Source organism: Wyeomyia smithii, chromosome 1, assembly GCF_029784165.1.
Source record: "Wyeomyia smithii strain HCP4-BCI-WySm-NY-G18 chromosome 1, ASM2978416v1, whole genome shotgun sequence".
In the NCBI taxonomy this organism is placed as follows: domain Eukaryota; kingdom Metazoa; phylum Arthropoda; class Insecta; order Diptera; family Culicidae; genus Wyeomyia; species Wyeomyia smithii.
The window spans coordinates 130,449,666-130,475,332 of record NC_073694.1 but is presented as its reverse complement, the minus strand read 5'-3'; the positions used below and the strand labels follow the sequence as shown (position 1 = coordinate 130,475,332).

Sequence of the window (25,667 nt, the reverse complement as noted above, 5' to 3'; positions counted from 1 at the left end):
TAAATTTTTTTTCGGACAACCCAATTATTTGCTTTTTTTAATGGATTCTTGTGTACAATTTATTACTGAATCAATTCTTCGGCGTGTCAAATAAATGTGTGGAAAAAAATTCTTCGGTAGGAGGTATTAACAATAAGCGAGATCGACCCTGCTTTTTTGCAGAGGCAGGGGCAGCTTGAAGCTGGCTTGAAGATGACATCTTTCTATGACCCAATAATAACATGGGGTTTAGAGCGGGGGCCTAGTGTGGTTGGTAACGTCTCCGCCAAACACGCTCGACGCCTGGGTTCGAATCCCACCGCCGACATAGGTGTCGATGGTTGTGAGGTGGCGTGATCCACTCACAACCAACCCAACTGGTCTAGATTCAATCCTAGCCGACACCGGGAGATTTTCTAAGGCGAAAAATCTCTGGGATCACGCCTTCCATCGCATGAGAAGTAAAGCCGTTGGCGCCGGTCCGTTAATAAACGGGTCGTGAGTTAGGGTCCTGGGTGTGGAGTCGCCTCCCTGGGCGTCGGTGATTGGCCACAACAGTGGCGGAACTAGACCGACGGAAAATAAGTGAGAATAAAAAAAAAACATGGGGTATGTCTGTTTTTTGAATCGATCTGTGAGGCTTTGATTGATTTAAGCAAATCGATTTTTTTTTCGGAAATCGCTCATTGCTAACCAAGTGAGAACATTATCAATTTGAAAGTGTAAACAAGAACCGTAACAACCGCTCCCCAATTATTTGAATTGATAATAGTTACGCGCTATTTAAAAAACTACGAATGGGCGTATGCTCTGTTTTGATCAAATGGGTTGTTTAGCTATATCAGTTTTTTATGTCATCTGAAAGATCTGCATTCCTAAGTAAAACGTGATTTAAAAAAAACTATCGTTGTCCTTCGCTTTTTTAATCACGATTTAAAGCTGCTCGAGATCGCTACCACAACAGTTCGCCCACATACATAAGACATACGTAACACAGGCGTTTTTTTCTGGTACACGTTGACCCATAGTACTCCGTACCTCGCCCTGTCAAACTGCTCGATAAATAATGAACAAAATGAGTTTTCTTTTTCTCGGCCTTATCGAGCCCCGAAGAAAATCCCATAAGGAACTGTCAAAAAGTCATTACAAAATCAATGCAGTATTTTTCGAGTAGGAACGAGACAGATGCAGGGTTGCGCAGGTACACTGCCTTCAAAAACAACTCAAACAGTGATTTTATTCAGGGTGTGGTACCATTCGAGTAGCTCATTTTGTGCCAACTCTTTTGGAAGATTTCTTCCTGAGTGTTACGTATGTCTTATGTATGTGGTTCGTTCATATACCAACTATCATTGCAGCGATTTAGAGCGAATTTTTAATCTTTATCTAAAAATCGAAGAATAATGATATAAAATTTTAGAAAATCACGTTTTGCCCAGAAAATTACACTCTCTCAGATGATATGTAGAAATCGGAAATTCGTGAATAGCTGAACAACCTAATTTTGAGTGTTGTATTCGCTTCTTCCTCCTAGGTGGGCTTGTTCTTAGTATTTTCTCTAATGCACTTCGATAATAAAACTGGCATCCTTAGAGCCAAAACCAAGTCAGAATAAAATGTCAAAAAGTATTGAAGACATTATGAAACGGAGATTTATTAAATGTTAAAGTGTAAAGTGCATTTCGTTGTAAATTTACAATATTTTCTCTGCAGAAAAGTGTCAAACACCATTTTACTCTGTTAACACCATTAACACACTAATAGTGACAAAGTACAAGCCAGTATGTTGTGATTACACATAAAGATGAAAACACCAAATCATCAATCCTTCAAGTTGTGATAATATAATTTAGCCAAGTGAGTTTTTCGTTTACATTATTGTTGCATATTTTTCATAATCAATGTGCAGTTCCATTGCTACCGAAACGTTTAAATGCAACAGAAGAGTGGTGATTGCGATCAATGCTAAAGGTTATTATTTCAACTGAAGCATAGATTATCGTAAAATTGTGCAATAAAACGAGCATACCAGAAAATGGATCTCGTCGATATAGATAAAGTCTTGGATGATTTGGAATTGAATGAAAATGCGGAATGCCGTATGGTCGCACCTCAGGACACAGCACAGGAAATATTAAGAACTGGATCAGGTAAGATTTCATGCATGTACATATCATGGAAAACAATTATCGGCGCATTTTCTTGTCAAATTCGCAATACTGGTTTGTCTCGTTTTGCAGTGCTTATTTTGCCATTACCAGCCCAATTATTTCAGGGTCATGTGATTCACGATCACAATAGTGTATAAGTTCACGAAGAATAGTACAAAAAGTTCTCTAGGCGTATGAAGCATGTGCATGATTGTATATTTGCAATAACATACACATGTATGCTATTGCAACCAAAATCATTTTTCTCAGAAATACTGCATTCTTTGCAAATTGAGTAACTGTAACCATTATTGTAATTTATTCGACCGTTATTATAATTTATTCTTTCTTTATTGTAATTTATTCGACTATGTTCACTGTCGTTCAATTATCATTTGTTAGTTTTTTTTCATTAGAATAGGTATTTGAAATGAAAGGTTTTTCATTTTATTTTAATTTACGATCTACAGCTACCTGTATATTGTTGAAGACTATTACATGGTTGCCTTTGTTCTCTATTTTAGAATCATCTTACAACAAAATATTTAAACACGTAAATGAAAAACTGAAGGCATCATGTCCAGCGACATTTTCTAAACAAGAAAATGGAAATACCTGCACAGCTGTTCCAGGAAGTAGCAACGGGACGAAAAAGCATAAAGCTAGGGCGCATGTTATAAATGTTTCCACTGTCTTTTCCAGCTTGAATGAGTACGTCAATGCTGGAACAGAACTCAGTGACAAGCTTCAGAAAGCAACCGAGACTCCACAACAAACATCATTTGAAGAGAGAAACACCACTGAATCGAACAGCAATGGTGATAGTAAACCTCTTCTTTCGCCGTCCAGTTCATCTGTTTCTACCGAATCTCCCACATCATCATCTCTTGACCGACCAGGGTCATCATCGCCATCGTCTAACAGCTCGGAATCTGATCGTCAACATCAGACCAGAAGCAAAGGCAGGGGAAGTAGCAAAAATTTACACAGCAGCGATTCCTCGTCGTCTACATCCACGAGTGACGGAGATGATGAAGAGGATGTCGATGTACACGAAAGATTAACCGAAGCACTTTCACTTAGCGGTGGCGATTACATGTTGGAACTTTCAGACAATACGATGGAGGAAACAACTAATCATGAAGAACAACCAGCCAGCCAAGTTGTGCTGTCTAAGCAGATTGCTCCTAGTGAGCAGCAAGATACTTCTGCATTTTCATACAAAAATAGCTTGTACTCGGATACACTGAGTAATGACGTTATCAATTTAGAAGGTAATTGTTTTTGGTTTTATTGTGATTCCGGTGAATTTACTTGACTCAAAAATTTCAATCACAGGTATTTCTTCGATATCGTCAATAGTCGCAGTCGATTTAACTAGTGCTGGCCAAGCAGAAAAACCTGCAGAAGGTATGTCGCAACCTGCAGAAGACCAGAATAAAAATCCACAAGAAGGGGCTGTTTTAGCAAGGCCAGAAATATTAGAAGAGAAACCCGAAATAAAAAAAATGATTGGTTTCGAATCTACTATGGACGATGTTTCCGACACAGAATTGGAGAGTTATTTACAGGAATTGGAAGAATATGATATTCAACATAATTCAGTACCTCAAGGACCAAGTTCCATTACATTCATTGCAGCAGATAGCACCGCAATCCCAACGGTTAGCAAGGAGTTTAACAAGGACCTGGATAAAAAAGATACTTTTAGCATTGGAAGCCATAACAGTATCGATGCAAGAAGTGACGAAAGTATTCCAGAATCTGCGAGAGAACTTAATGATGAAGATCTAATTTCTCAGGCTTCCACACTTGAATTCAATGATTTAGCTGCTATGAATGCTGCTGCAGCAAGCGGTCCCAATTTGGATGCCGAGGTAGCAGCTGTAGAGACAGTGCCAGGAAATGACGCTCTCGAGTTTTCTCATGACCCGTTGGATGACGGTAGTGAGATTAAGTTCATTGATTGCACCGATACAGAGTCTGCACTAGCGCGTGATCAGCTTCCTGCTATGAAAGAGGCACAAACAAATGCTGGAGCAGTCGAAGAATCACAAGAGAAACTTCCAACAGAATCACAATTAAGAACGCCTTTACCAAGACCTAACTCGTTGGAACTGCCAGCTCAATCAAATACATTTAGCGAGAAACAAAGTTCTCCTGGGCACACACCACCTTCATCAACATCACACGGCATAGATTCTGATCAAGGTTTAACGTTATCTTCAACTAGCTCAGACGATTTTGTCCCTTCCGTAGCAGTCATTCCTCAACCGATGCCATCAGCCCCACCTACTGAGGATAGTGAGAGGCCCCCACAAAATATAGCGGTTGATGGCAGCATACCAAGTAGTTCTATACTCAGTGCTCATTCGCAACTAGGTAGAGTACCTCCATTCTGGGTTCCAGATAACGCAACCAATTTCTGCATGCAGTGTAATCAAAAATTTTCTCTCATCAAACGACGACACCATTGCCGTGCTTGTGGCCAATTGCTTTGTTCGGCTTGCTGCTGTTTGAAAGCTAAACTGGATTACCTTGGAGACATTGAAGCTCGCATTTGTATCAGCTGTGACGTTATCTTAAGCCAGCAACAGCAAGCTCTTGAAGAAGCCCAATACGGATCGCAATTCGTCATTGCTGCTAGTGGTTCTTCAGAGCCTATAACTCAACGACAACCAAACCCCAACAATCCTATGGAATACTGCTCGACTGTCCCACCTTTTCTACAACAAGTCAGCAGTCAGCCTCAATCCCCTATATCTGTTATGGTTCCAGTTGGAGTATTGAAACGAGCTGGAGCTCCACGATCAGGCCGAAAAGACAAAACGGTGATATTCAGTGATGGGATCCGACCTGGTTGCGATTTAACCGAGCTGGACGACAATTGGGATGCTCAACCGAAGACATCTTCTTCGCTTCCAAAATCAGTAGAAGATAAGCGCAAAGGGAGAGTGCAAACTCTAGTTGGTGGTATGTAATATTTTTTTCAGTAAATTTGTTAAGTTTAATCATTCTTACAAACAACTTATATAAAAGCCTCGTTTACAAAAATACAATGCAAGTGCATATTGATACCAGCTTATTCCACATATTTCAGTTTATTATTCACGTCTTTTGTTTTGGGTAAAAATTCTAAAAAATAGGACTTCTGAAATCTAACACGTTTGTTTGTTACTAGTCCCAGCAAAAATTTAAAATTAATTTAAATCAAATGTCATCGCTATAGTGCTTGAAACGGGCTGAACACGGATGTCAAAAAAAAAACAATGATCGAATCACGAATTATTGTAAATATTTCACATTGTATAAACAATAACGGAAAACTGGCATGAAGAGCAAATTCACTTCCAGATCCAGTTCACTTATTCGAGAAACTATGAATTTTCAACGAAATGTATAGAAGCTTGTAAATCAAAAACTATTAGCACAAAATTTAAATTGTAATGTAAATAAATTTTGTATATGATCGTCGTTAATACAATGCTCTAGTACTTATTGTATAAACGCTTTATCGAATGAAGAATTGAAATGATCATGACAATGGAACAATTATGAATTTCAAATGATTTTATTACGTCTATTTGTCTGTGTTATTTGTTCAGCTTTTACTGATAAGATTGTGCTAAAAAACAGGTAAAGAAAGCATCCCATTACGAAAACTTGATGAGGTTTTCTGGTCGAAGCTTAATTGGAGTGCTTCATTTTTCCTGAAAAGCGAGTACTCGGAGATTCACCAACACATCAAGCGGGCGATCGAAGGTGTTTTCCGGTTAAATTTGCAAAAAGTTTTGTTTGCTATTCGCCTTCACCGAGACTGCATCTTCTCAGTTAAAACACTGCCCTATTTGACTTTAGTCCTAATTATACTCTTACATTGAACTAATAGCAGTTTTCTTCCTAAAATGAATATATTTTTTAATATCTCACAGAAAATCCCAGCTCAATTTCTGTATCATCATTGATCCCACCAGAAGAAAATAGGCTACCGCCTATCATAAAACAGATCACCAAAACTGAAACCAAGCATATAGAGATCGACAATGATGCGAGTTTAATTGCGAGTTTGCGCAACGGAACGCTTACTTTTGCATTGCAACGTAATCTGTATGTGCTGGTAACAATAGTGGAGCTTACCTGCTGTATAAATAAGACTGTGATTAATTTTACCACACGCGGCATGCACTACGTAGGCCAAGACGAGATCGTCATACTTTTAGCGCTTGATGAGTCCCAGCTGCTACCGAAAGATATATTTGTTCATTTGAACGATATCTACTGTGATGCAGACCGCGGAGACACTATCACAGAATTAGGTTTCAGTTCAGCAAGAACTAGTAATTTTTTAGGCTCCAAAAATCATGGCGGTTTCTTGTTCGTTAGACCGACTTATCAGTGCATGCAAAATGTGATAATACCTGATTCTCCTTATTTAGTAGGAGTTTTGATACACCGCTGGGAAGTTCCTTGGGCAAAAATATTACCACTTCGGTTAATGTTACGTCTTGGAGCACTTTACCGGTACTACCCAAGCCCACATGTAAGCGTACGCGACCGAGACTCCGTTTACGTTGAAATCGCTCAAACGGTGATCAACCTTTTAGCAGACTTTAGAAACTACTCTTACACGATTCCAACTATTCGGGGAATGATGATTCACATTGAAGATAGAAAAACAAGTATACTTATTCCTCGAAACCGTTACGAGCAAATTACGAAAGTGTTAGATACTTCGAACGAGCAGATTTTGGCACTTGGTGGGAATTTTAGTAACGTGGCAGACGGTCATTTAGTTTGTATCCAGAATACCGAATCGGGATGCCCGGAAGCTACGCAGTATTCTACACAAGCAATCAATATTGAGGGTCAACCTAGAAAAGGTAAATGACATCCCTTCGAGAATTACAATTGGTTTTAAACAAATATATTCTGGAATTACAGTCACAGGCGCAAGTTTTCTTGTTCTAAACGGAATACTGAAAGCAAGTAGTGGCCTAATCGGAAAGTGCAGTATAGTCGAAGATGGTCTTATGGTTCAGGTACACCAGACAAAAATGGCCGACATTAAAGACGCTTTGAAGAATATGAAAGATTATAAAATTGTCTGTGGTCCGGAAGAAGGTGATGACACACGAAAGGAAATTGTTAGCATCGAATGGACTGAAAACGACTTAAATTTCAACATTGGGTAGTTAAAGTTTCTTTCTACGCAAAGTCAAATTCTAAATCAACTATATCATTCACAGGGTCGTTTCTCCAATTGACAAGAAACCTTTAAATGGTGTACCGAGCATCCGAGTTCATAGGGGAAGTGATTTTTCAAATACGAACTATATTATCCGCTGGACGGAAGTTTTTATTATTCAGGTAAAAGCTAGCGTTCTTAAAGACAAACTAAATAGTGTTCAAAAAATACCCCTAGTTTTAAAATTATACATTTGCAGGGCGATGAAGAATCAAATCACCCAGGTGACCCAATTAATATGTCGAAACTTTCTAAGCTAGTAGCCAAAAGTGCATGCACTGCACTGGTAGCATTTCTTGACTTGTTGGCATCAAACGGCTTTCTAAAAATTGGTCTGCGAATAATGCTAGACCCGGAGCAAGTAATATTCAACCTTATCTCATTGCTAAAAATCACGATTTATCAATTTTGGTTTTCCATTTGCAGGTTTCCTACGAAGCGGGGAGTCAGTTCAGCAAGTTGGGCCCATTGTATATGAATGCATTGGATAATGAACTTATTGGAACACTGAACCACCAAGCAAACAGTTTGCAGTTAGATCAGCAAATTATCATCGAACTAATATTCCATATTCTACATAAATAGATGTATCTGAAAACCTAGAGTCAAAGTACGAGAGCCAGTGTTGTGGAGTTAAATTTGACCAACCATCTTGAAAATATTCATAGAAATACCTTCGATGCCAATTGTTCACCACTAACAACAAGCATTCGTGTTTGGTAGGAAACTAGAAACAAATTAAATGTCTTACAGGAGACAGCAGTAATATTAACAATGTGTTTAGATTAATTCTTTGTTGAAAGATGGATTTTGGCGTGGAAATACCAACCGAATGTTGATATATTTACACACGTTGCAATGATTCTATGGAATAGATGGACAAAAAGTCTTAATAAAGTATCTGCGACTTATTGTGGAAGCTGCTTGAGCAGCGCCTGGACATAAATGGCGTGAAGTGCATGTTGAGAAGACTACTTGTGTTGAGAACGAGGAAAGTTTAGTCTCATATTTGTATAGTTGGCATATTATACAATACTTTTGCTATTAATCGACGTATAATATTTATATTTTGTTTAAAAATTTTAAATAAAGGAAGTCACTAATATTCTTGTTTCTTTTTTTTGCCATTATTTACATCTGATCTTCTGTTACCGGAAAGTGTTCTAGAAAATTTATTATGTTAGATTCGTATATTATCAAACATATCTTGAATGGTTCCTTTGGCGTATCCATTCTGCTCTTCCGAACGATAACGTCCAAAACAGAACATCTGTTTCCTGTGCTTCCAAAGTGAAACGAAATATTCTCATTGAAGACGAAGCATGCATCAATCACTACAATCAATTGAGACAACCAGAGGAAAGTTTTTTCTGCTAGTCACTTCCTAACAATCGCTTGAAGCGAACGGTCACATTTGTTAATTTATTCTACCAATAAAACTATTGTTCAAGATTTTCGTGAGTTCCAGTTGTCCATTCCTTTAGGTTATGGGCTCCACGATGTAGGAAGGAGCTGGAATTCCCCCGCAGAACGGGACTAATTACAAAAATTGGAGGTTTCGCGTCAAGCTTTTTTGGATGCTGCAGAAGTTTCGAAAGCACTCTTTGAGGAAGCACTAGAGGCTGAAGGCGAACCAAGAAACAAATTCCTAAAGACGGACCGAAAATCTAAATCTTTGTTGGTGGGATTAGTTGGTGACGAATACCTGAAAATCGTTAGGGGAAAAAAGACCGCCAAAGCAATGTGGAAGGCGTTGGAAGACACATTTGCAAAAAAAACAGTGACTCTCTTGCGTAAGCAGCTAGGTAGGCTGCGGATGAAGGAAGGAACGTTAATGAGATGTCATTTACTGATATTCGACGAGTTGGTGCAACAGCTAAAGTCTGCAGGAGTAAAGCAGATAAAGTCTGCAGGAACAAATGACTTGATTCCCCAGCTTTTTTTAACACTTCCAGACAGTTACGATCCCCTTGTAACTGCAATGGAAAATATAGATGAGTAAAAAATTACCTTGAATATGGTCAAACAACGGCTGCTAGGTGAGGAATCTAAGCGCGCTGATCGAAATCGAACAGACTCATATGAAGAAAAATCTGCTGCTTTCGTTGGTCGTCAAAGCCGAAGAAATTAGACGGAAAATGTCACCGGTGCGAAAAAACTGGCCATATGCTAAAAGAATGCCGAATCAAGAAATCCGAGGGTGACGCTATCACCATTGTAAGAGAAAAATCTGTGACCTCAATGGTGAATAGAACAGACCTTGGACCATTAGAGGGCAATTTTTATTGTGGATTCAGGATGCAGCGACCATCTAGTAAGCAATAGAAGTCATTTACACATGTGCGTAAGCTGAGAAATCCGTTTATTGCCGATGTCGCAAAAAACGGTGTGCCCTTAGTTGGTGAGTACGAAGGCACGGTGAGAGGTGTCACAAAACATGGTATGCGGTTCGAAATGAAGAACGTAGTGTAACTGAGAGGTAATCTACTATCCGTTAAATAGATGTCAAAGGCTGGCATAGATGTATTGTTTACACGAGACAACAGTGCGAACAAAGCAATAATGAAGCACAACGGGACTGTTTTCGCTGTTGCTGAATTACAAGCTCGAATTAAAGTTGGAAACGGATATAAGATCAGCAAATATATGTACATCGGAGTTGAGTACTAAATGGCACCGTCGGCTTGGACACGCTAGTCAGCAAGCTATGGATGCTCTGGTCAGACACAACATGGTGACAGGGCTTGAACCAAAGCCAAAAAATGTGGGCTCTGTGACACGTACGTGGTTGGAAAGCAATGCAGAGAACCATTCGATGGCACTCGAGAACGAGCAACACGTGCATTGGAACGGATACACTCCGATGTGTGTGGCCCTATTGATCCCCCAGCGTAGGACGGCTCTAGGTATTTTGTATCGTTCATTGACGACTACACCCATTTTGCAGTTATACAACCAATCAAAAAAACTAGAGGTGTGTGAATGTTTCAGGGAGTACGAAGCCATGTGAACGACTCATTGGGAAAAGAAAATTAGTAAGCTGACTGTCGACCAGGGTTGTGAATACTGTTCGACCGAGCATCGAAAGTTTCACAGAAATAAGGGAATTCAATTGCAGGCAACAGTTGCGTACTCTCCGCAGCAGAATGGTGTTGCGGAACACTTCAATAGAACATAGGTTGAAAAAATGAGGACGATGTTGATCGATTCGGACCTACCAAAACGCATGTTTTCAGAGGTGGCGCTAATGGGTACATATCTGCTAAATCGCAGCCCAAATAGTGCATTAGACGACCATGTGACTCCAGCTGAACGCTGGTTAAAAGCAAAACCAGATTTTGGAAAGCTGCGTATATTCGGTTGCCAAGTTTTTACATGGGTACCCGATGAGCAAAGAAAGAAATTGGATAGAAAAAGTCGTGAGGCCGTGATGATCGGGTATGCCCCAAACGGATACCGCCTTTGGGACCAAATAAGAAAAAAAGTGTTCATTGCGCGTGACGTAAAATTTAACGAGGAATGTTTTCCATTTGGTGATAAGGGTGATAGCGATGCCAATTGACCCTTAATCATTCCAGTGCGATACCAGCAAGAGGGGGAAAATATGGACGATGCTTCAAATTTGCTGGAATCCGAGGCATGTGATGAAGAATTCGTCGATCCTGATGGCGGAAATGCGGATGAAGGAGCCGTTGGAGAGCCACAAGACGTGACGACTGTGAGGAGTCAAACACGAGACGCGACGAACGGGAGCGCAAGCTCCCAGGAAAGTTCCTTGATTTTTTCACTGGGTATAGAGCGACCGCTGCTGGTAATATTTCTTTTTCATCAGAACCTCCATGTACGCACGACGATATTAACGGCCGTGATGATAGTAAGTCCTGGCTGAAGGCAAACTATCAAGAGACATACGCGCCGGTGGCAAAGCTGACTACCATTCGAACAGTCCTAGTTATTGGAATACAGAAGCGCTGTTATTTCCATCAAATGGATGTGAAGACGGCCTTCTTCCATGGCAAACTACAAGAGGAAATTTACATGGAAGTTCCTGATGATGCAGAAGTTTCACCCGGAATGGTGCGCAAATTGCAAAAATCATTATACGAGCTCAAACAGTCTCCTCATTGCTGGAATGACAAATTCAACAGTACGCTACTAAAACTTGAATTCGTGCGATCTAAATATGACTACTGTCTGTACCAGGCCCTTTAATCTTCACCTTCATGAGTGCATCGTCAAGCGACGATGACGCAACTCAACTTCGTCTTCAACCCGACTTGATATGAACTTCGTTTTGTTTCGCTCTCCCTCTCACTGAGCACAAAACAATCGTCTTTCACTCGGTACCTTTTGTTCCGTCGTTTCTTTTTCGGCGTATTTGTATCGTCGGTTCAAATTGAACTGCTAGAACTGAGGCTTCAAGGCAGCAACGAAGAAAGCAGATTCGAGCAAATTTTGCTTCAATTGACGATTTAAAATTTATCGTCAACTGCATGATGACGATGAACCGAAGCAAGTTATTTTCTTCGCTTTGACCTGTGAGGTGAGGACAAGCATGTTGGGTGCTGTGATTGATGTATTTGGTTGCAGGCTTTGCAAATCGCTGCGTGGAACATTTTACACGCTACATGTCACACATTACATGTTATACATTACATGTTACACATTACACGTTACACATTATACATTATATGTTACATATTACATGTTTCATTGCACGTGTTATTTACATTATGTCCTGTCCCGTTTACATTCAAATCATATGTAATATGTTACAAATCGCATAAATCAGCTTTAAAGCATAATTTTCCTAGCCCTTATTCCTGCTCCTATATGTCTAAGGCCATGGAAATACTGGTGCGGTCTGCGCTGTGAAGGCGACTCGCTCTATCACTGGTTAATGTACAGTTCTACTCAGGCGAACCGTCTTTGCAACTCAAGCCGCGCCCGTATGTCTACGGCCTAAGGCCAATGACATACTGAGGCGTAAAATGAAGCGAAGCGTTGAGCGTATGAGAAGCGGAATAAACAGAAGCGTTGGGTGAAGCTTACTATGACATACTGGAGCGAGCGTCGCAAAAGCGTTGTGTTGTCATATTCCTAGATTCCAGTAGCGGTTTTGTTTGAAGGAAAAAGGAATTCGTCCAATGAAATTTTTTTTGCTTCTTTAAGCACGGTAAATTACATTTTTAGTAAAAATAGAGATTTTTTTATGAAATGAAATAATAAACAGTTTCTCGTGAGTTCCAGTTGTCCATAACTTTACTCATGAATACCATTCAAAACTTCCCCGATTGAAAAATCTAATAACAGTCACCGCGCGACAACACCGTCTGCGGTGCTGTCATGTCATACATATTTTGTGGATCCTATTTATCGTAAAGTACTGATATCCAATTTCTTTTTCCCACACACGAGTTTAAAAGATTGTTTCTCAATTGGAATGGCACTGACAGATAATTTTCATTCTAATTTTGACAGTGTCGCCACTCTATGTATATTCAAGGCACTCTACATGCACAATTCGGGACTACACCTTAAATAATTTTCACGTTGATCGTACGTGAAAAATCACGTAGACCCATAAACACAGTCTTTTTTTTAGAGTTTACTTGACACAAATAAAATTTATTTTTCAATTCTTAACATCTTTGTGGAACTCATTTTATTTCCACCTTATAGAACAATCAATCCTACGTGAAAATCACGTCCTATACCGCCGTTCCAACCATAGTAGTCCCATGTTCTACACAAACCTTATGCACGCTGGGACAACTATGCTTGGAAGGGCAGTATAGAACCCAAAGAACCATACTTCAACAGCTCAAATTTCACTTACATGCTACGTGTTTCATACGTATGAAAAAACACAACACGGCTACAGTGCATTGCATATTACAAGAGCTCCTAACCGAGTTACAAATTTCCGTCCATCTGTTGTAGATATTAGATGGTAAAAAGTGATTCATCGTATAAATATTGAACTAAATCGCACTTTTTTCATTTATGCATCTGTATTTGTTATTAATATCCAGTGACCAGCTAGAGGAGTTTTTGCATCCAACCAATGTTAGTTGGCAGTAATCGGTTTTGATTAAGTTGATTGTTAATTGACAAACACGAAACGTAAGTACATACGTAGGTACATACACAAAATGCTGAGAAATAATTAAAACTCAATTTTTAGCAGATAATCCAAATCCATCGATTTGTTAACATAGCTTCTTCCCGGACAACGTCTGAGACTAACCAGCAAAATTTGTTGTGTCGAGGAACCAAACTAAGTCAGACCTACCTCACAAGAAGTAAACCGCGGGGAGAGGCCAGGATTTTGTCTACTGGTAACAACGATAGCACTAACGCCGAGTTTGACAAGACGAGGTACGGAGTACTATGGGGCAACGCCAGAAAAAAACGCCAGTGTTACGTATGTCTTATGTATGTGGTCGTACTCTCCTAACACATGAAAAATATTTGACAGTATGTGTTGTTACTTGACTGGGGAAGAACTTTATTGCCCTTTAAGTAATAGGTTTGTTACCTAAAGAGTAATTTTGCCCTTTGCTTTTGAAGTAATAAGGAAAAGTTTTGCGTGTATAAATCAGAAATCCGTGAGTAGCTTAACCCTCTAGTGCCCAGTGCCGCCTTCAGACGGCCTTCAGTTGAACCTCTAAAAAGCTCCAATTAATACTCAAAAAATGTTTATAAAGTTTTAAAGTGATTTTTTCGAAGCCCGTCTGAAACTTAATGTGGGCACTAGAGGGCACTCGATACATGTTTATTCAGTTATCACATGATGTTAGGGATACCATCTGGTCGAAGTTAGAAATCAGGACACCTTTTCTGGGCACAAATTTGACTAAGTCATTCTGTTCTTCGAAGTATGAGCTAATATAACACGTAATATTTGATTTACTCAGTTTTTTTACGCGGGGATACGTACCTCGTGGAAAAACGCGTGAATAAAGAAATCCGCGTATAAAAACGCGTAATTTGAAAATCTTTCGATTTAAAAATCCTCGTGAAAAAACCGTTAATTCGAAAATCCGTGTAGAAAAATACCTAGTAAAAAAACTGAGTGTATCTCTGACGATCCACTTTCATCGAACCACTTTGAATTATTACGCATTAGTAGATACTTTGGAAATTCAACACACGTAAACTGTTTCAACTTAAACCTAACAAAAGCCAGATGCTTAATGGTAACGGTCAGCGCGTGAGAGATTCTTTTTATTAGGTTTATTAGTGAGATTCAACCAATTAAAAATTTCGATCGCAGTGAGCGTTGTGACCTGAAATCGAAAACATTTATTGAGCAATTCTGAAAAATTCTGCTTATTGCCACAAAACAAAATCAAATATCTCAAAAAAATCAGGACAAATGCTAAAATATAAAAAATAAATCGGGACGCCCAAATAGGACTACAAAATCAGGACATGTCCTGCTAAATCAGGACGGATGGTATCCCTACTTGATGTCCCCAGTATAATGAAGAGAGACGTCAAAAACGAAATCATTTTAACCGCAGGTTGAATAAAATACACGGGGTGGCTAATTTTTAAATGCCAATTACTCAAAATAATGGGATCTAGTCTATTACAAAAGACGAGGCGAGCGACGAGTTACTGATTACATTTGGCATTACAGATGACAAGTCGGCTGCGTAGGTGCGAACAGTGTTTAAAATCTCTTTAAGCTTCGTAGTCACGAAAACAACATTTTGCTCGTCTCGTCTTCTAAAATAGGGCCTAAAATTTTTGGCGTTTGGTTCGGTTCCGTTGCACATCGACTACATCTAAGCAAAGCAAAGCCTTGGTGCTACATTCCGTATCGGAATTCGACACAGACTTCGCAGCCGACTGTTGAGTGTACAGGACAATTTCGCAGCTAGCGCTACGATCCCACCGACACTAACAGTCTCTCCCGAGCCGGGACTTGAACATACGACGACTGGCTTGTTAGGCCAGCATCGTACCTCGAGACCAGTTGTGATTACATCTAAAGGGAAACTTAAAAAAAGCAATTGGCCCTGACACGAGTAAAAGAGATTTTCAAGGCTGTTCGTACCTACGCGAGTTTTCATATGCAATTGTCAATTTATGTGTGAAAACAAAAGCAAAAATATTCCCCTCCTTCACTTTCGCAAATAAAAACCAAACCAATATCAACAGAGTTGTCAGGGCCAATATTTCCAAAGCTACGCTTTTGACGTTGACTAACGTCTATATCGAAGTTAGGCGCCTGAATTTGAAAATATAGTAATTCAACCAGGGAAAACCAGGGAAAAGTGGTCAGGTTTTGAGCATTTATATATCAGTCATTTATTTTCAGAATGTCGAAGTTTTGGCATCACCCGATCAGAAATTCTTTTACGGTTGAATGTATGTAACAAAAATATCCTATTGTTTGAGATACACTATTAAAAAGTTGATAAATAACATCGATTGTCTAAATCAGCGGTTCTCAACCTGGGGTACGCGTACCCCTACGGGTACGCGACAGCCTTCAGGGGATACGCGAAATAAAAATCAGTAATGGCGGACGGAGCAATTATTCGTTATATTATTTAATTTGTTTTTCAATCTTACTCTTAAAACATGGCTGTTGCAATTTAACAAACCATAGTTTAATTTAAAACCTGAACTAGACTACATAACGCGATCTACCACTACTCTCACACTCTCTGCGAAAACAAACCAAGCTAGAGGGTACAATTGATTTGGAAAGTGTTGCCAAGGGGTACGCGGTCTAAAAAAGGTTGAGAACCGCTGGTCTAAATCATACCGAGCAACCAACCAACCGATCTGACTTTGTAAACGATTTGTTGTTGTTGTTGTTGTTTACTTGAGGTCGCTTTCTGTTCCTGATATTTTTCAGAGCTATGTTGTAACTTACGAACCAGAGACAAACTGGAAAGAACTTGTAATAAAGGCGGAGTCTTACAGGTACAAGATTTCGCCTTTATTTTAAGTTTCTTCCTGTCTCTGGTTCTTAATGCGAATGCACAAAATATAAATTTCATTTCATGTTGGCAGCCGACGGAGCCGGACCGATAGAGCTCTCGCACATGCAGCTTTATACCTAACACGTACAGTTTTGTGTTTTGAAAGACAACCGAGTTCTTCTTTTTATCGGTTGCGTATTGACATATGCAGTTATTCTATACGTGGCGGATGAAGGCAGATAGCAGGCAAGCAACAGTATAACATCACGGTGTTGCGTGTTACTGTGCAAAGGATTTTGACACGCGCTTTGTTCATTCCATGACTGCACCGATACCACACGAACGTTGGATACTGATCGTGACGGAAAAAGAAAAGCCGGGTTTTAATTTCTAGCTGATCGCGCTGGGCGCGTTGATACTTAAGCTCCTGTCTATCGGCAATTATTGGATGTGGCAGGCAATTTTACTAGAGAGAACGGGAGAACTAGAATCATCGGTGAATGGTTATCCGAAATAGTGATAATTGAACAAACTTGCCAGTGTTGATAATGTTGTGAAATATAATAGCACCTTTTAATGCTCTGCAATTATGTGATTAAAGTAGTTAAGATTTTTCATCATGTGTAACAGACGCAAAACCGCAAATTTCAGCATTTGCAAGCCAAGAAAAATTCAACATTGCTTCAAGAACGTGTTGGTGGCCCTGAGAAGGGCTGGTTATAATTTATACTTGTTCTCGTGCTGGATGGTAGCAGATAACAGAAAAACAGCACTTACCCAGTCAACATTTTCATACGTATAATAATGTTTCGATTCCAATATCCGCACTCATATATATCATACAAACTCGCATTTGATGCACAAAAACAGCATATGCGTACTATTTTGGAGGCGATATACGTACTGAGGAATAATGGTATGCAATTTATTGATATACATATTTATATACGATAATTTCCGATTGAATGTGATTTGTTTCACACTTTAGTACAATTCTAAGCCTACAATCGTAAATCGGTTAGACTCCAGCATGATATACAATCAAAACTGAATTTCTGCGCATGATAATAAGCGTGGTATACGATTTCAACTTCGTCAAGATATATTTGCGATAATTTTCATACATTGATATACGATTTGTGGTTGACTGGGTACGCTATTGCGTCTTAAAACAAAACGTTTATAGTTTGACATCACAGCAGAATTTCCACCTTCATACTCATGTCTACCATAGGCAATATCAAACACGCAACGATCTGCTTCCATGCGACACGGAGACGGGAACATTTTCTTCTTCCAAGCTGCGCAACACGACACAATACATGTTATTTCGTTGCCTTTATGAGAGCTCTATCGGCCCAGCTCGACAGAATGTCCACAAGAAATCATTTTTGTACATCCGTGTTACGAAACTGAGAAAATCTGTAGGAACTAAAAAAAAAAGGCGGCGCACATCAAAAGATCGCTTTGAGCCAGAATGAATAAGATGTATTTTTCGTACAGTAGTATAACGACATACGGAATAAAAATTTTCGAACGTTGTAAAATGGTATAACTTGAAATATTTAAGTCACACATCTTTTCCCAATTATACCATTCCACAATGTTCGAAAAAATTGTTATGTCAGAGTCGATATCACGCGCTATCTGACCATGAAGCATTTATGCGATAATTGAATCAAAATTGCAGTTGCAGCAACCGGCCTTTTTCAAGGCTACTAAATGTATTTTGAAGAGCATAATGAATGGTTATTACTAAATTGCAACTGTGGTTTGATGCTGCTGATAATGCACAGCAGTGTGATGTTTATTACGATTTGTTGCGATTCAATCCGATTTCAAACAAAAAAGTTCGGCACGTTCTGCTTACGGTGCTGAGTCTGTTTTAGAAAATTCACAACACTTCACAAGGAGCATAGCAAGATTTCGACCGCTTCACACCATTAAATTCATTAACCCTAATCGAGTGTATTTCCAAAGCTATTGCAAAAAAATTATTGTCATAAGACAGGCTGTCGTAATTCTACGATAACTTGCGGTCGTATATTATAAACAACCTCTTCCACTTTTTTTAAATACATAAAGTTATATGCTGGGCTGGAGCTAACCTAGCATGAGCTTTATCGATTAAATGTCAAACAACTTTTGAATTTAAAATATTCGCTTGAATCGTCCTGGTCTCCAATTTCAGATAGTTTCGTTGAGTTTGCTCTTTGCTTAAATAGGAAAATTTTACCCAATTCGCTAAATTAAATGATTGTCTTGGTAGTGCAGCTACGAACAAAGGTTTGATTCTAACGAAGGTTCGATTCTAATATGTATGAAATGACAACGATTAAATAAGAGAGATCCATTCTTCTAGCACAGACTAACAGACATAACACATCGAACAAATTTTCAATAAAATCATCATTTGATTGATTCCAGTACTTTACGTTAGTAACACTAGCACCATTTGCTGTCGTGTTCGCGCTGCGTCATGTATTTTGACATCAGCGCCAGCGTTACTGCATTTGTCAGATGGGAAACTACAAAATGTGTATGAGATTGCATGACAGCGCCCCAGACGACTTTTTTGCGCGATGACTGTTATTCGATTGAAATTTTGAAATGATCGTTTTCTATGGCGATGGAGCTAGGTTCCAGTGTTACGTCTGTTAGTCTGTGCTTCTAGTATATATTATTATTTATAACGTTTTAACGTCTCAGCGTTCAGAAATGCACTTAGATAAAATTGCAGCAAATACTGGAGTTGCAATTCCCTCTACTATTTGTTTTAATGGAATATGAAAATACCGTAGGTCAACGTCATGCGGTCGTGTCTTAAATACTACCCTCCTACTAAGCAGGTATAAAATAAATAAATATCATTTACTCACCTCTTCAACTACGGACAAAGGATCAGATCCATCGATTTCGGCGGTTTTTGGCATTCCTCGAGCATGTGCATATTCTTTTGGATGACGTCTTTGCAGATGATTCCACATATTCATTGTATTACCAGCGGTTTTAACAATTTTTCCACAATGCTTACACGCACCCGTGAAATGACCTTTATCAAAATACATCCAAATGTTGCTGCGCGGTGCCATTTTAAACCCTTAAATGGAAAAATTCTCTTACCTCGGATCACACAAATATCATAATCTTAATAAAAGTGGAATAGAAAATAATTACTGAAAATAAAAAACACTTATTTGGCTAGATAAAAGTAACACCATGTTGAATCTTATCAATTCTTCTTGTAACAGCATCAGAACTGCATCCGAAATATGCTGAAAAACTCCCAAATTTTTTCAATTCAATTTTTTTTGACATATTCACTGTGAACTCTCAATGTCCATTACAAATCGCCATGATTGCCTTAACTTCTTTAGTCTAAGCAATTTATTGAGCTGGTTATTATCTATTGACACGATTGAGGGATGTTGGCACGGTATTGGGATTAACACGAAACATTATTTTTCTTAGACATAAGAATGAAATACAGTCATAAAACGCGATTCACATTGAAATCCACAAACATTTCAAAACATTGTTACAAATGGGTTCAAAACCTCCTATCTTATGATAGTACGAGAAGTATAAGTTTTGAATCAATCTGAAAATAAAAAAAAATGGTTTCAATTGTGTATTCTTGAAATGACTCATTTCTAATTCAGTTGCTATTCCGTTTTATGTTGGAAATGAATTGAAAGAAATTTTGCTGAATTTAAACTTAGTGGTGCATGTGTAGTAGATCCTGTTAAATGTACTGTATCTACGTACATGCAAAAGTTGAAGTCTTGTACAATCATTGTGTCTTTACGATTCGCACAAATGTTGCACAGAAATCGCAGGGTGGATGTTTTGTGATGAATCAATTATTTACTAATATTTATTCAGGAATTTTTTTTGAGTGTTCTGTCACAAACGGTGACATATCAACACTTTTACATATATTTTAAGCTTTGTTTCATTAAAAGATTGTAATTGCTTCCGCAGTTAAGTGAATATAATTGTAGGGAAATTGTAAACCTACTTGCCAAGAGAAAAAAAAGCTAATCGTTGTAAATGAGGATTGCAACGATTTTTGTTGGAACTTATTGATAATTTGGTTTGACATATTTTCTAATGTTTCCACATTAGTAAGCCTGTGTAGTTCATTCGTACTAAACCAGCGAGGACACTTCAATATCATTTCCAGAAGTTTGTTCTGAATCCTTTGAAGCATCTTCTTTCTGGTTGTACAACAACTTGTCCAGATGGGGACCGCATATAACATTGCTGGTCTAAATATTTGTTTGTAAATTAACAGTTTATTTTTGAGACAAAGTCTAGAATTTCTGTTGATAAGAGGATACAAACATTTTATATATTTATTGCACTTGGTTTGGACATTCTCAATGTTCTCCTTGAAGGTAAGATTTTTATCATAAATTAGCCCTAAATATTCAATTTGGTCAGACCAATTTAAGATTGCATCGTTCATCTTAACAACATGATTATTGGTGTATTTGAGAAAAGAAACTCTTGGTTTATGGGGAGCAATGATTAATTGTGTTTTTGATGCATTAGGTGAAATCCTCCCTTTTCTACAAATAAGAAGAAAATATATCTAGACTTTTTTGCAGCCTACTGCATATGACACGAAGGCTTTTTCCTTTTACGGAAATGCTTGTATCGTCACAAGACAGAGATTTCTCACATCCTGGTGGTAAATCAGAAAGACCAGAAGTAAAAATATAATATAAGACTGGGCCCAAGATACTTCCTTGAGGTACACCAGCTCTAACAGGCAATCTATCAGATTTACTATTCAAATAGTTAACCTGAAGAGTGCGGTCAGTCAAGTAACTTTGTATCATTTTTGTGATGTGAAGAGGAAAACGGAAATTGGACATTTTAGCTATCAAACCTTTATGCCAAACACTGTCGAATGCTTTTCTATGTCTAGAAGAGCAGCTCCAGTGGAATAACCTTCAGATTTATTAATACGAATCATATTAGTTACTCTAAGTAACTGATGAGTAGTCGAATTCCCATGGCGAAATCAAAACTGCTCATTTGCAAAAATTGAATTTTCATTGATGTGTGTCATCATTCTATAAAGAATCATTCTTTCAAAAAGTTTGCTTATAGACGAGTGTAAACTAATTGGACGATAGACCCAAAAGTAATATGTAACATTACGGGACCACCGTAGGTTCGAAATAAAAACGGAGCCAAAAATATCACATACAAACCCAATGCAATAGCATAGGCGCGTCTGAGGTCTGTAAATCTCTGGGAACAGGACATAAGTTCTCATCACGTTGAAAAATGTTCGTTCCTCAAACCCAAAAGATCTAGGAACGGTGGATGAATGAAACTGGCACATTTCATTATCTTTTATTTACTTGTAATAAGAATTAGTTGTTCTCGTATAACTTTCATTCAGGAGAAAAAAATGGGCGGGAAAGGCAATTCGTTCAAATTGAATAAACAGTTTTCGAAATAGCTAGGAGTATTGGTATGCCAAGAATACAAATAACTAAGAAAAAACCAAAAACATCTTCGTCAAAAGTGCGTGGAGAGATATTATAATTTAGTGGAAAAGGTGTTCATTCCAGAACGGTGCGCAGAGTGTTGAATAAAGCCCAACATAGTGCTCGTGTTTATCGTGAAAAGCCGACGAGAGCTAGTTCAATGTTTTTAAATCATATGGAATGGTGTCGGCTAAGACTAACAGATGTAACACTGGAACCTAGCTCCATCGCCACGAAAAACGATCATTTCAAATTTCCAATCGAATAACAGTCATCACGCGATAACGCCGTCTGGGGCGCTGTCATGCAGTCTCAAACATATTTTGTGGTTTCCCATTTGACAAATGCAGTAACGCTGGCGCTGATGTCCAAATACATGACGCAGCGCGAACATGGCAGCAGATGGTGCTAGTGTTACTAACGTAAAGTACTGGAATCATCCGGACGATGATTTTATTGAAAATTTGTTCGAAGTGTTATGTCTGTTAGTCTGTGGTGTCGGTGTTACGAAAACCGGGTACTGAGCTGCACGTTTTTTCTTGGTGGATCAGTCACGGTCTGCGGCTGTATTGGCCCTGACGACTCTGTTGATATTGGTTTGTTTTTTACATGCGAAAGTGAAGGAAGGGAATATTTTCGCTTTTGTTTTCACACATAAATTGACAATTGCGTATGAGAACTCGCGTAGGTGCAAACAGCCTTAAAAATCTCTTTTACTTGTGTCAGGGCCAATGGTAGTTCCCCGGTGCCGGGGAATTGGTGTTCATTGATGGTATTATGAAAAAGGAGCAATATTTACGCAGCTGAAAGATATTCCTCGTGAACAACGGTCCTACCTGCAGCATTTTAACCCTTGAATGCGCAATGTTCTTTTAAAACAACACTACTAAAAACTTTTTAAAATATACGTATTTTTGTATTTTTTAGAAATATAATTCACTAGAACAGTTCTCTAGACTCTAAAGAAGAAAACATAACAGCTGGAAGTGCTGTATTTGAATGTTTTGTTTTTATTTTTGCTGTCAAAATCTCGGAAACGAAAAAAAAATGGCGAGATTCCCAACTGGTGCTGACTGTCTTTGAAAACAAATTTTAAAATAAGGTTAGTGGTTAGTGAAAATGTCTGAATTATCAGTAATTATACTAACAAAAGGTCAATTTTAAAGTTACTGTTAACAAAAGAAATTTTTTCGACTTTATTTTGCGATAAAGTCACAGTGTTGTTTAAAAACAACATCGTAATATTTGCACATTAAAAAGTAAATCTTCCAATTTGTTTATGCATATTGGTTAGTTTTAGAGCAGTAAACCTGATAAACAAAGATTTTATGTTTTTAGATGATTTTTTAACGTCATGTGCATTAAGGGGTTAAAGTCCATCTTATCCGTCCGATTATTATTATTTCGCAGATTTTCAGTAGTTTCTGCAGATTTTTGTCAGAGTCTCCTTATATTTGCACAGACTTTCTCAAAATGTGTGCAGATTTTTGCCTACGCAAAGGAATTTTTTTCGAATCACGAATATTTTTTTTCAGATTTCGAGCAGATTTTTCCGGTTTTTCGACCTGTTGCAGACATTTTTCAAAAACATCTGGCATCTCTAGAGGGACAGACGAAGAAATGATGGCAGTTTGCAGGGTTTCCAGATGTGCAGATTTGTCTGCAAAACGCAGATTTTTAGAGTCCGTGCGCAGATTTTTATTAATTCGTATTTGCAGATTTTACATAGTTTCTGCAGTTTTTTGTCAGAGTCTCCTTACATTTGCGCAGACTTTCTCAAAATGTGTGCAGACTTTTGCCTACGCGAGCGAAGTTTTTTTGAATCACGAGCAATTTTTTTCCAGGTTTCGAGCAGAATTTTCCGGTTTTTCGAGCAGTTCCAGATATTTTTCAAAAACATCTGGCATCTCTGGCAGTTTGAAACAAAAATGTTTGAGAATAACTTCAATCTAATTTCTATTTTAAAATCAATCTTGTATTTTGTTAAATAAAAAATGTATAATTTTTTTTCGGTAATATGCATGGAAATTATTTATTATTGTTATTATTGACTCTTCGTAAAAAGATGTGAATAAAATTGTTCAAATTGGTCTGCAGTAGCGAATCTTTATAGATTTTAAAATTATAGCTTTTTATGTAGTTTCTATAGGTTCTTGTTCCATTTGCGTTACATGTGGGCTTTCTCAACATGTGAGAAGTCTGTGTTTGTGTTATTTTTTTGAACTCCTGAATATTTTCAAGCACATTTTTTAAGCGTCGGAAATTTCTGGCATCTCTGGTAGAAGTATTTCGCTCCTTTTTTCACGCGTTGTTTACCCAGTTTCATTGGAGCGAATTGGGGAATATACGGACTATAATTGTAAGATACAGAACTGGGTTACAATTCGTAGTGAAGCTACCAAATTAACTTGTTTCTCGTATCGGTTTCACAACTAATTATAATGAATAAACAATCTTCGGAGTGAAGCATTGTTTCAATGGTTAAACAAAAAATACGTGCATGTTCCCTGGCATATAATGTGGCATTTATCTTATTCGTAAAACGCCTAAAATAAGGTTATTTACTTCAAGTTTTTTTTAACATTACGATCATTACGATACATTACGAAACCAGGAAGTTATGAATTGAATCAACCCGTTCTTGTACGTAGGCAGATTTTGGTGAATCCATTTTGACTGCCTAATTATTTTGCTTACAAGCAAGCCGCTTTTCGACCTAAAACTGATACGTATTCAAGAGCGAATCCACGTACAGCTTGACGAAGGTCTGAAAATTACGGCAAAAGTGATAAAAACGTAACTTTTTAAAAAAATTAGAAACCTGTTACTGTTTTTTGGTTATTAGTAATTTTGTAAGAAACAAGAAACCAGGATTTAAACCTCAATATTAACATTAGAGTCGACACTCTGATATCGTGATTCGATTAGAGTAAAATCCACAGCGCTTCTCACTTAACCCTTTTCGCTGCATTCATCAAGACTGATAATATAACTGTACCATCGCTTGCTATATGCTATCTTACCGTGCTATATTTTGTAAATCGTAAATAAAACAAATCGATTTTTAGATTACAATTTCACTTAACACTTTTATCGATCTTGCTTCGATATCTATAACCACTGTAAAATCGATGTCGAACACAAATAAACGCAGACTTGGTTATGTATAGATCTAATGTGAAGAGATTTCCTCGGCTTACTGATAGTTTTAACAGAGATGCCAGATGGTTATGAAAATTGTTTGCAACTGCTCGAAAAATCTTGAAATCTGAAAACAACCTATTCGTAGTTCGAAAAATCTGCATTCATTTTGAGAGAGTTTGCGCAAATACAAGAAAACTCTGACGAAAATCTACATAAGACATGAAAAAAATGCAAAAATTTGAGAATCGATAAAAATTTGCAGATGAACTCTGAAAACCGCATTCCATTGATAAATCTGCACATCTGGTATCCCTGGCTTCTAGCCATTTCCATTGAGAAAATGAGAGGAATATATTTTCAATTTCGGAGTACGCTACAGGCGATTGGGATGATTGTTCGACTGACAGTTGGCGCTGCAGTGAAAATGTTGATGATGATTTGTAGGTAGTATCTCACATATCAAGAGTCTATTACAGTTCACATATCAAGATTCTATTTCAGTTATTATCACTAGTTTACGTAGTAGGAAACTTTAAATATTAAAAGAAAATCACTAGACGGTAGACTTAACCTAAGAAAATGCTATTCCAATACGTTATATACTTGCCATCTCCTGTAAAAACATAACCTCAAATTAAAAACGAAATTGGATCTCATATACTTCCTATTTCATATGTATTTTCTTGACAGTAATCAG

The 25,667-nt window shown here is 38.0% G+C and overlaps 2 protein-coding genes across 4 annotated transcripts in view; one reads left to right on the top strand and one right to left on the bottom strand.

The window, feature by feature from the left end:
* Nucleotides 1-25,015, bottom strand: part of LOC129718788 (uncharacterized) — a 99,904-nt gene extending 74,889 nt beyond the window's left edge. Inside the window, exons 1-2 of one of the 3 annotated variants that reach the window (XM_055669869.1) lie at nucleotides 24,850-25,015; nucleotides 19,199-19,419 (exon numbers count right to left, since the gene is read on the bottom strand). In XM_055669869.1, coding sequence (XP_055525844.1) covers nucleotides 19,199-19,411 — 213 coding nt within the window. In that variant the 5' untranslated portion in view covers nucleotides 19,412-19,419; nucleotides 24,850-25,015. Of the gene's footprint in view, nucleotides 1-19,198; nucleotides 19,420-22,662; nucleotides 22,682-24,849 lie in introns of those variants that run through there. The other 2 variants (XM_055669870.1, XR_008727043.1) reach the window with 2 other exon arrangements.
* On the top strand, nucleotides 1,475-8,479 carry LOC129718787 (zinc finger FYVE domain-containing protein 9). Its single transcript, XM_055669866.1, has 9 exons — nucleotides 1,475-1,836; nucleotides 1,889-2,129; nucleotides 2,654-3,403; nucleotides 3,468-5,102; nucleotides 6,062-7,009; nucleotides 7,071-7,317; nucleotides 7,376-7,496; nucleotides 7,574-7,735; nucleotides 7,801-8,479. Exons 2-9 carry the CDS (start codon nucleotides 2,015-2,017, stop codon nucleotides 7,957-7,959), a joined length of 4,137 nt encoding a protein of 1,378 aa, XP_055525841.1. The 5' UTR covers nucleotides 1,475-1,836; nucleotides 1,889-2,014; the 3' UTR covers nucleotides 7,960-8,479.
* Nucleotides 25,016-25,667: the final 652 nt, after the last annotated feature.

What these genes read in the sequence shown, in the direction of transcription:
- LOC129718787 (XM_055669866.1), top strand. Translation starts at nt 2,015, where the DNA reads ATGGATCTCGTCGATATAGATAAAGTCTTGGATGATTTGGAATTGAAT. An exon ending in AGTGCAAACTCTAGTTGGTG is followed by an intron (nt 5,103 to 6,061) that starts GTATGTAATATT and finishes AATATCTCACAG; the next exon opens with AAAATCCCAGCTCAATTTCT. An exon ending in TGAGGGTCAACCTAGAAAAG is followed by an intron (nt 7,010 to 7,070) that starts GTAAATGACATC and finishes CTGGAATTACAG; the next exon opens with TCACAGGCGCAAGTTTTCTT.